Here is a 12113-nt window from a genome sequence, read left to right as displayed (position 1 = left end):
GTCACTTCCTTTACAAATTTGGCTTTTCATGAAAGAGAAAATCCAGAGAGCCTTATTGCCAAAATACTACAATATCCTTATGTTGCCTGATTTTGCAATAAAAAGAGTTATTTTATTTAGGTTTTATATATATGGAAATGTGGTCACGAGACATTTTTAATGCATGAGATACTGATCCCAGTTAAAAGGGATTTGCTGTTTAAGGAGGGAGATAGTAAAGCTTAACTATAAGTACCAACCACAAGCTTAAAACAATCTTCCCAGTTAAGACAGGGCTTAGAATGGTATAGTGTGTGGTTTAACATAAAATCTCGTTCCTTCCATTACACTGTGTTCATAAGCAAATTAATTCTTTTCAGAATGAAAATTAAAAAAAAAATTGACGTCTCACACATCATCACATACAAGTAAAGAGGGACCAACGAAAGATTTCCAGGATTTTCCTCCTTCCGAATCTCAAGTACATATGCCTGGGCTCCCAAATCACAAACCAAGGCCATCCTACATTTCCAAAGGGAACCGACTCATTCAGAAAGGCTGGCTAAGGGCACTGCATTTGCATAACATAAAACCTATTTTGAAGCCTCCCCTTCCATTTACCGTTTTGTTTGTCCTTCCTGTCTGACATGCAAATGCATGACACAGCCTCCATTCTTCCCATGCAACCTAACTCAGGGCAACATATGTTAAATCCACGCAGAATCATGTGAGGATTCGATCCGCATACACACCATCACCCCACAGAAAGCATTCAAGGAGCTCCAACCTAGCCCCCTGCGTGCATGTCAGAGGCGCCTGGGATCTGGGAGTGCAGAGGTCTGCCCTGACCCGAACCATCCAGAACGGTGCATGGAACCTGTTCTCTTTCAAGAAAGGGAGGGGGGCTTTTAAATACCCACGAAGATAACTAGCCACAATGCTGGCGGGCGCGAGCCAGCCTGGTCCTGCGGGCAACACAGGACGCAGGCTCTTTCACAAAGCTCCTAGAGGAGGCTGCAGCGGCGGGGCTGGCAGTCATTTATCTCCCTGCAGCCCAAACGCCCGGCTCGTCCCCCCTCCCTGATTTTACCTAATAGCTCCCAAACCCCATATTGAGAGGGCCTGCTGTGGATCTTGAGGAGGTACAAAATGGTGGATGGGAGCTAATTTTCCCCCCCTGCTTTCCCCATAACTTGTCGCATCCATCACCGCCGGTGCTCCGCTCCAAGGACCGGCCCCGGGCGCCGCCGCGGTTACCAACCTGATGTCATGTAGCCCCGCGAAGCCTGGGGCGCGAAGGCCGCGGGGAAGCGCTTGTGCAGGCGGTAGTCCTTCTCGCTGCGGGACCTCATGCGGTCCGAGGCCCGGTCCGAGAAATCCGAGCTAGGCCAGGCTCGCCGCAAGGTTGTGCTCCGGGTCTTCTTCATGGTGGGGAGGGCGACCTGCTGCCCGATCCTCCGGGCCTCAGCGCCGGGGCGCAGCACGCTGCTTCATCCGTCTACGGCGGGCACGACCCGGGCGGACTCTGCGCACATTTTCCCAGCCCCTCCTCGTCGGCGTCTACACCGCCAGCGGCGGGTCCGGCCCTCCCCACGCCCCCCCAAACCCCCACGGCGAAGGCTCCGATTTTACACACGTCCCACAATGCATTACACTTCATTTGCAATCCGCCCGGCTTATAGCTTCCAGATTCCTGGGGGGAAAGGCACGTTAGCAGGCTCCCCGGCCCGGAGGAGGCGGGCCGGGGGCGGGCGGGGTGGGGGCGCCGAGGCTTGCGGCGTGAACGCAATGGGAGCGCAGACAATGGCCCGATTCAGCGCAGGAGTGCTTAGCCAACTGTGCGCCGCGGCACAAAAGACCCAAACAGGCGCGGACGCCGAGGCCGCGGGGCGGCGCTGACAGGGTCCGGGCCGGGGCCCCCGGGCCTCGGCAGTGCCGGGCGCGGGCGGGCGCTGCCTCCGCTGCAGCCCCGGGGAGGCCGTCTGCATGCCCGAGGCGCGGCGTCCTCAGTCTCGCTCCTCCGGGGGCGCGGGGCGGCGGGCGGGGGCGGGCGCCGACGCGCGGGGGCCCCCCGCCGCGGGCATGCTCCTACTTACGGGCCGCGGCGGCGCCGGGAGCCCTGGCTGCCGAGGACGCCGAGCCCGCCGCCGGCCCGGGCGAGCGCGCAGGACGCGCGGAGGGCAGGGCAGGGTGCGGGCGCGGCCCCGCTGTCAGCTGGCCCTGGGCGGGCGCCCGGCGGCCGCGCCGGGATTTACATATTCCGGGCTGGCCCCTCCCCCTCGCGGGGCGCGAGCTTCGTGGGAACGCGGCTCCGCGCGCCGGGCGCCCACCTGCGCCACCCGGGTGGGCGCGGGCCCGGGAGGCGCCGGCAGCTCCGCGCCCCTGCAGGCCTCGGCCGGGCGCCCGCACCGCCGGCGGGCGGGCTGCGCGGGGCTCCGTCCCGCGCTCGACGCGGCTCTGCACGGCTGTCTCAGACCCCGCCACCCATCGCGGCGAGGAGGGGGCGAGGCGCGGCCGGCGCCCAGCGCACGCCGAGTTAAAGGCGCCCAGGCACCTCCAGCGGCCCCCTACCGCACTCCACCGCTGCCACCCCCCCAAAGGCTGGTCTCCCCGTTTGAATCTTTTTTTTTTTTTTTAATGCTTTCGTGCTATAAACCACAACGAAAACAAGTCCTATTTCCGTTTCAGTGTTATCCTTGGTTTCATGTCTGAGCATTTATCTGGGACAACGCAACATTCAACTCCATTGGCCTGCCGTCCTGTCCTGTGCACAGGTGCAGACAGGGGCACTGCATTTCTGATAAGGACATGCTGTCTCCAGGCTCTAGATGGTTAAGATTCGGAAAGCCCTAGAGCTGCCCAGCCTATTCCAAGGCTTGAGGGGGGGGGGCAGATTCTTGGGCATGCGGACCAGGGTTAAGCCACAGGCCATTAGAGAGTCTAGAACTAGACTTTCCATCATCCAATACCTCAAAGCTGCCCCAGCATTCCGGAGGCAGAGACCGAGGATCACGGTTTGTAGACAGCCTCAGCTGCTTAGCGAGGCCCTTCGCAACTCAGTGAAACCCTGTTTCAAAAAAAATTAAGAAAAGACTAAAAAAATAGGGCTGGGAGTATAGCTCAGAGGTACAATGCCCCTGGGTTCCATCTCAGGTACCGCGCAAAAATAAATAAGATAGGAGCTAAGTGTGGTGGCACACACACACTTGTGATCCCAGAACTTGGGAGGCTGAGACAGGAAGATCTCAGTTTCAAGAACAGCGTCACCAAGCAGTGAGACTATCCTCAACCTAATGGAACCCTGCTTCAAAAATTAAAATAAAATAAGGCTGGGTTTGGATCTCAGAAGTGGAGTGCCCCTGGATCCAATCTCCAGTACCACACAAACACGCAAAAAAGTTGCCCAAAAAGCACATTTTGTTGTCTCCTTTAATGTAAGAGAAGAATTGAAAGACGCTATAGACTAATGTGATTTTTTTAAAAAACCATAAAAGTAATAAAATAATTGTATTAATGCAGAAGATATTGACAGATATCTCAGTTCAACAAACAATTATTCATGAGCCCAAAGTGGTTATAGGAATGATCATGATAGTTATGATTTAAAGCCAATGGTAATAGTTTTGTCCACTGTGTGGACTCACTCATTGAGTGAACGATGACTGTGGTAGCACCGTGTGTGTAGAACACATCACCTGGCCCCATGAAGTCAATGGCCATGTAGAGGAGAGATAAAGTAAGCCAGTAAATCACCAATTGTACTAAGTTTTATGAAGATAATACCCACAGAAAATGAGCTACCCAAGCAAAGAAGGGGGAATGGTGCTTGGGAACACAAGACGAGCACATGCAAAGACCCAGAGGTAGGAAAGAGTCTTGGCTTGTGGTGAAAGAAGGCCAGTGTGGCTGGAATTGGAGCATAATAAGAAAGGTGTGGGATGAGGTCATGGAGGGAAGGAAGAGTCAGATCATGCAAGGACTTGCAGGCTGCATTCAAAGAATATGCTATTCCGAGCACAGTGGGAACCACTGGAGGGTTTAAAACAAAGAAATAGTAATGACTGTAGAACTTCTACTATACAGTGGGCTTATAGGAGGGGGATCTGTTTGAAGGGAGGGGCAGCAAGTAACTTTCTGGAAAGTAGATTTGAATCATATTCCACTAAAAACGGGGAAAAATTATTAGTTGCTCGTCTGAAAACATGGCGTGGGTTGATGAGAACTAGAGCCCCACTCGGCTGCCTCTGAGTTCAGACCCTGCAGAGAAGTTCTATCACCCAGTGACCATGGCCAGGTAGTCAGATACAGATGCATCTGACAGCCCATCAGGTTAGCTGAATCTCACCAGGTGATAAGGTAGGAGAGGAGGGGTAAGTAAGCAATGGATTCATCCAATCAGGTAGCCATGTGGACGAGCTATAAAGGGAAAGTGAGTTCTATTAGTGAGTGATGACAAACACGTTTTGTGTCCTTATCAGCCACTTTATGTCTTCTTTGAAGAATTCTCTTCTCATGTCCTTTGCCCGCTTTTTTAATTATTAATTTTATTTATTAATTTTTCTTTTGCAGTACTGGGGATGGAACCCAGGGGCATGCTATCTCGGAGCTGCACCCTCAGCCCTATTTTTTAGTCTTTATTTGGAAGCAGGTTCTCACTGAGTTGCAAAGGGCCTCACTAAGTAGCTGAGGCTAGCCGCGAACCGTGATCCTCCGGTCTCAGCCTCCGGAATGCTGGGATTATAAGCGTGCGCCACCATACCTGGCCCTTTGCCCATTTTTGAATTGAGATATTATTGTGTTGAATTTTGGGAGTCCTATATGTTATTCTGGATAAGAACCCCTTATTAAGTTTAGGATTAGCAGCTGGGTATGGTGGCACACCCCTGTAATCCCAGTACTTGGGAGGTCCAGACAGAAGGAGTGCAGGTTTAAGGCCAATCTCAGCAATTTAGCGAGATTCTTAGCAACTGAGCAAGGCCCTGCTGCAAAATAAAAAATAAAACAGGGATGGGGGTGCAGCTCAGAGGTAGTTACGCCTCTGGGTTCAATCCCCAGCACCACAAAAAAAAAGAAAAAAAATAGATTTATGATTTTCAAATATTTTCAGCATATTGTAAATCCAACCCTATCTGAGAGAATGGATGTACATACTGTTAAAATTAAACTCAGTGTGTCTGTTTGTGGTATGGAAAAGATGTACTTTGGTCACAGGTGATTCCTAGATCCCTAAGCCCAGTTTCAAATATCTCAGCCTACCTGAGCCAATCACGTAGCTGGACCTTGAGCTGTCTATCAGATACGCTCAGTTGTGTCACCCCACTATTCAAGATTGAGAAAGTTTAGAATTAAATAAATGATAAAGCAAATCAATCTCATAATATTAGTATTCTTTAATTAGGCTTAAGGAAAATTTGCATATTTGATATTTATGTATAAACAGATTAGCAACACTAATTGGATAGATTTGCTGTGTGATTCTAATTCAATTGTACGATTGATTTTTGACCTGTAATCTTAAAAGGTTTAAGAATGTTGACTTTGAAGTTCTCTTCATTTAAAACTCCATTAGATTTGTAACAGTTGAATGAATTTATGAGATACAAAAATGTAAACTCTATGAGAGTAAGGGACACTTTGGTCTGTTCACTGTTACTCACTGTTCTTATTTTACTCAAACTTCCCATGGCTGGCAGCGCCTATCTTATAAGTGACGACTAAGCAGGCCCTGTTGAACACCTAGGAAGATCTGGGCTGAAGCCTTCCCAAGGATATAGTAACTGCTTACTAAAACCTCAATATGCCAAGGCAATGACATAAGAAAAACAGGAGAAAAAATCCAGATACATAGGATTTGGTAATTTTTTTTTTTAATTTGTGCATTAAAAGACACTGTCAATGGAGAAAAAGGCAAGCCATGGAATGGAAAAAAAAATACATAGGGATTGATATCCAGATTATATAGTGGACTCCTAAAACTCAACAACAAAAGCACCCAATTCAAACGTGGGACAATGAATGGAAGATATTTCTTCAAAGATATACCAATGTTCAATAAATATACAAAAATGCTCAACATCACTTATTAAACTCCAATGAAAAGTATAATGAGGTACCACTTTACATCTATTAGGATGGCTACCATCAAAAAATAATAATAAGTGGGGACTTCCGGGAAGATGGCGACGGAGAAAAGTGGGGCTTACGAGTCCCGCTAACAACCAATCTCTATTACCACAAAATCAGCACCTTTCATAGCCAGAAAACAAAATCAGCAGAGAAACAAAAAATGTAATTACAAAGGACAGAGAAAAAGAGGGCTGGAAAAATGAGATCCCAGAAAGAAATCAGACCGCAGTGCTGCATCCGGAGCCACGGCACAAAGCGGCGGGCGCTATTTTCCCTTGTAGCACCAGGCTCCACAGCGAAGGGGGACTCAGAACGGAGCTCAGAGCCACAGAGGAGATATGCCGGCCTCACGCCCGAGGACATGGCAGGCGCTCCTTACTGCCGGCGGCAGTGGCGAGCTCACCGTACGGCTCCATACGAACGCACTCAACAGCCCACCAGGCTCCAGAGAGGAGCGGCGGACAGCGAGCCAAGGTGAGCCGCTGCGGATCAGCCAGGAGGAATTCGGCAGATTTCTCGGCGCAGGGAGCATCTAGTGCTCCCAGAGGCTGGGCTCAGCACACCCTGCAGGGACTCAGAGCGGAGCTCAAAAACAGAAAAGAAATACTCCAGCCTCACACCTGAGAGCGTAACAGCGGCGCCATATAGCCACCGGCGGCGGCAGCAGTGAATTCACCGAGTCCACTACAGCTCAATCTGCGTACTCAACAACAGTGAGTCAAATTGTGGCCCCTAGAGGAGTAATCCCAGTACTGTACTCCCAGGGACTTGACCCAGTGGGGGAGTGGCGGTGGCAGAGATATCACACCATAGGAGAATGCCCAACTTGGCACCCCCCATGGTCTAAAGCAGCCTCCATTGACTCCCAGGGTCTGAGACTCTGCGATACAACCCAGTAAAGGAATAGTGGGGTCTGAGATACCACAGACTCGAGATCCAGAGCACCTTAAGTGAAGTCGTAGTGACCCAAGGGAAGAACACAGAGAAGGCACAAACTTCTGAAATCATGGGAAAGAGGAATAACAATGGAGCAATGAATGCCCACAACCCCACAACATCAGAACCCGATAAAACAGAAATTCAGAGATTTCTAGAAGATCAAATCAGGAAAATAACTGTAGAAATAATAGAGGTGCTTCGAAAAGAATTCAGAGAGAGTCAAAAAGAGATAAAGGATGCAATTAATGAAGTAAAGGCCTCAATTCAAAGTACAAACAACCGATTAGACCACATGGAGAATAGTATCTCGCTCCTAGAAGATGATCATTCAAAAAATGAACACATAGTTTCTAATCTAGAAAAAAAAATCCCACAGCAGGAATCTGACATTGAAGAAATATGGGCCCATTTGAAGAGAGCTAACCTAAGAATAATTGGAATAGAGGAGGAAAAAGAAGGTGAAACCAAAGGGATCAACAATCTTTTCAAAGAAGTAATAGCAGAAAATTTTCCAAACATAGAGCAAGAGGTTGATACACAGGTCCAGGAAACTTATAGAACTCCCTTTAGACAGGATCGGAGAAGAGGATCCCCACGCCACATAATTGTCAAAATGACCAATGTGGAAGCCAAGCAGAGAATCTTAAAGGCAACAAAAACAAAGGACCAAGTGACATTCAGAGGCAAACCAATTAAAATCACTCCAGACTTCCCAAACCAAGTCATGAAAGCCAGAAGGGCTTGGAGTAACCTATTCCAAACTCTGAAAGAAAACAACTTCCAGCCAAAAATTTCCTACCCAGCAAAACTTTCTATCAAATTAGATGGAGAAATAAGAAGCTTCCATGATAAACAGAAACTGAAGGAATTTATGTCTTCAAAACCAGCACTAGAGAAAATACTCAAAGAGATGAACTACAAAGAAGAAATAGGTAACATACACCAGAACCAGAGAAACAAGAGTTTCCATCCAACAGACAACTAAGATTGGTTATCTGTGGAGATTCATTATTTATGTTAGTCTTTTACCTATCTCTAAATTGTATTGTTTGCCTTTATTGTTGTTAATTTTTAGGATTTCTAGTTGGAATATTAATATACCTTCAGATATAGCATTTGGAAATATTTTATCCCATTCTATCAGTAACTTTTAACTCTTTTTACAATGTCTTTGGATATACAATTTTTTTTTTTAGGGAGTTTGTATACTCTTCTGTTGCCTGTGCCATTGAAATCATACCCAAGAAATCACTGCCAATTTCAATGTTGTGAGGTTTTATGACCCAGATTTTCTCCTAAAAGTTTATGGTATTAAGACTTATATTTAGGTCTTTTATCTATTTTGAGTTAATATTTGTATATGTGTTAGGTAAGGGCCCAATTTTATTCTTTTTCATGTAATTATTATTTTTCAACAATATTTAGTTAAAAGATTAGTATTTCCTCCACCAAATGTTGTGGAAACCTTGTCAAAAATAACTTGACAATATATGGAAGAATTTATCTCTAGGCTTTTATTTAACTCCAATGGTTTATATATCTGCCTTTAGAACGTACTACACTGTTTCAGTTATTGTAGCTTTATATGGTTTGAAATCAGAAAATATACATCTTCTAGCTTTGTTCTTCTTCGAGATTGTTTTGGGTATCTAGAGTCCATATTCCATATCAGGATAGATTTTTTTTCTGAAAAATAAATAAATGTATGATAGTTTCACCTAAAAAAAAAAAGAAAAAATATTCTCTGGTAAGAAAAAAAGCAAAATGAAATATTGAAATGTTATCTTTAAGTCATCAAAAGCTTGGTATCAGACAAATGAAACTGTTATGTGAAATTATCATGGTTAATATTGGATAAATTGCTATAAAACTAGATGTCAACCACTAAGCCAAGCATGGGAAGGCGGGATGGGGAGAGAACGGGGTGAGGATCAGGTAGGGGCTAACTGGGCGATGTTTGCATGTATGTCTACAAAAGTATTTTCTTTATACCATTATGATGTATGAATACAGTGCACCAATAAAAAAAATTGCAAAATAATAATAATAATAATAATAATAATAAGTGTAAGCAGTAATGTAAGAAAATTGGAGCCCTTGTGTATGACTGGCAAGAATGCAAAATAGTATGGTAATTCCTCAAAAAATTAAAATATAATTGCCAGATAACCTAGTCATTCTATTTCTGGACATATACACAAAAGAAATGAAAGCAAAGTATCAAAGAGATATTCATATGCCGATGTGCAGAGCAGCATAATCCCAATAACTAAAACGTGGAAGCAACCCAAGTGCTCACTGACGGGTACATGGATAAACAAAATGCAGTAGGTGCACACAACAGAATATTATCCAGCCTTCAGAAGAACAGAAATGTGACTGGGTGTAGTGGTGCACGTCTGAAGTCCCAGTACTTGGGAGACTGAAAAAGGAGGAGTGCAGCTTCAAGACCAGCCTCAGCAACTTACGAAGACTCTCAGCAACCTAGTGAGACCCTTGTTTCAAAAACAAACCAGCCGAGCGTGGTGGCGCACACTTGTAATCCCTGCGCTTGAGAGGCGGAGACAGGAGGATCGCGCAAATTCGAAACCAGCCGCTCTGGCTTAAGAGACCCTGTTTCCAAATAAAAATATATTTTTTTAAAAAATAGGTCTGGGAGTGTAGCCCGGAGGTAGAAGGGTTTCCAGGAACCCCAGTACCACCAAAAATAAATAAATAAATAAATAAATAAATAAATAAAAATTTTAATGGGGCCTGAGGTTATAGCTCAGAGGTAGAATCGCTCTGGCTTTAATCTACACACTACACACACACACACACACACACACACACACACACACACACACACACACAGAAATTCTGACCTATACTACAACATTGATAAAAATCTTTAGACCATAATGCTTAGTGAAATAAGTCACAAAAAGACAAATACTCTTCGGTTCGTTTGTATGAAGTACTTAGAATACTCAAAATCATAAAAGGCTGAGAGTAAATGATGGTTGCCAGGAGTAGCAAAGAACTTGTTGGGTAGAGTTTCAATTTTAAAAGATGAAGAGAGTTATAGAGATGCATTCTCACATTCTGAATGTATTTAATTTCATTGTCCTATATATTTAAGAATGGTTAAGATTATAATTTCATGTTATGGGTATTTTACATCAATAAAAATAAAATTTTAAATTTTATTAAAATTTACTTAATTTTTAAAATTTTAACAAAATATATTTCACTATATTTCTAAATAAGGCTAACAGCTAAGTGAGGGAATTTAGTCTTCAATTTAAGTTGATCAAATGTTTTTCAAAGGCCCCAAGAGTTATGGCTTTTGTTATTTTAAAATGTCAAATTTATGCCAGGCGTGGTGGTGCATGCTTGTAATCCCTGCTCTTGGGAGGCTGAGACAGGAGGATGGCACAGGTTCGAAGCCAGCCTCAGCTACTTAGTGAGGCTCTAAGCAACTTAGTGAGACCCTGTTTCCAAATAAAATAGAAAATAGGTCTGGGAGTATAGCCCGGAAGTAGAAATCCTCTGGGTTCCACCCCCAGTACCACCAAAAATAATAATAAACAAACAAATAAATAAAATGTCAAATTTATCATAGAATAAACTGAATATTGAAAATTAAGAACATTTGTGTCTCTAGTGATACAGTTTGGATCTGGAATTCCCCCCAAAACCCATGTGTTCAGGGATTAGTCCTCAGCTTGGCACTACTGAGAGGTGGTAGAAACTTTTAACATAGAGCACCTAGTGGGAGGTCTCAGGAATGCCCTTGAAGGGGATAATGGCATCTCAGCCCATTATCCTTTTTCCTTTCATGCCCTGACCACAGGCTTTCATCATAATGTACTACCTCAACAGAGGCCCAGAAGCAATGGGGTGAACCAACTGTGAACTAAAACCTCTAACACTGTGAGCCAAAAAAACCTTTCTCTTTTAAAATTCATTATGTCAAGTATTTTATTACAGTAATAGAAAACTGACTAGCAAAGGAAAGCTTGATGCTTGAATTTAGATCACTAGCATACTCAACCTTAATTAAAGGTCTAAATATCGGTAAACAATCAACACTGAGAAGCCCACCATGACTGCAGACTCCAGGGTGAAAGAGATCAGAAAAAAACTGAATTAATGAAATTAGCTTTTAAAAGGCTAATGTGAGCCAAAAATAAATATTAGCACGTAAATGTAGTGGTAACAGAACTTGTAGCCCAGAGAAGATGAATTTCAGTCCAGGATTTCCCAAACCCACACCACCACAGATACAAGAAAGTCTACTAATACAGTACTGGTAACTTCCATTAGTGTATATGGTTCGTTGACTAAGAATTTTCAGATACATTCCATTAAAACTTCAACCAGCACTGCCCCTTTGCCCCTGATCTTTTTCTGCCAAAGTATGACTATGGTAGAATAAGATGAGCTAAATACACGGAAGAGAAATTGATGTGCATACATTTATGTATGCATGGAACTTTGTGATTCAAATATTTGCTAAACACAGATCACAATTCTGAATCTGATCGTTATTTGTTTATGCTTCCTAAAGTGTGGATTGAGACTGAGACAGGAGGATCTCAGGTTCAAAACCAGCCTCAGCAACTTATGAGGCCCTCAGCAACTTAGACCCAGTTTCAAAATAAAAAAATAAAATAAAATAGGGATGTGGGTGTAGTTCAAAGGTAGAATGCCCCCAGGCTCAATCCCTACCACCACAAAATAAAACAAGACACAAAAAAATTATAGATTGCAAAAATATTAGTTTAATTTGACAAATGTGCTGAGTAATCAAACAAATATACATATCCACCTCCATATACACCTTGGTGTTAGGCGTGTGTAGTCTGGATTGTGAAGAGGATATCTGGAAAAGAGAAAGTACCTTGGAGGACTGAGCTTTGAGTCTTGTGAGGTAGAAAATTGAAAGATTATTGTAAGATGTGCGTTTATACATAGGCACTTACATATGGCCTGGGATATTTGGGTCTCCTAAGGAATCTAACTAAGGTAGATGACCAAGGCTTTGTCCCAGGACACATTTGAAAGACACATTTTTTTGTCTTCCT

At 44.4% G+C, this 12113-nt stretch overlaps 1 protein-coding gene across 2 annotated transcripts in view; it reads right to left on the bottom strand.

Moving 5' to 3' along the window:
- Window positions 1-12113, bottom strand: part of STOX2 (storkhead box 2) — a gene marked incomplete at both ends in the record, with an annotated part of 263200 nt that overhangs the window by 120358 nt on the left and 130729 nt on the right. The window contains one exon of one of the 2 annotated variants that reach the window (XM_080710129.1): window positions 1241-1473. The exons of the other annotated variant lie outside the window; for it this stretch is intronic. Coding sequence (XP_080566255.1) covers window positions 1241-1406 — 166 coding nt within the window. Of the gene's footprint in view, window positions 1-1240; window positions 1474-12113 lie in introns of those variants that run through there. 2 annotated transcript variants of the gene reach the window in all.

The sequence above is a fragment of the Muscardinus avellanarius genome, assembly GCF_963383645.1.
Source record: "Muscardinus avellanarius genome assembly, chromosome: 14".
Taxonomy (NCBI): Eukaryota; Metazoa; Chordata; class Mammalia; order Rodentia; family Gliridae; genus Muscardinus; species Muscardinus avellanarius.
Note: the sequence above shows the minus strand (reverse complement) of the source record. Positions and strands in the feature narration are given on the sequence as shown.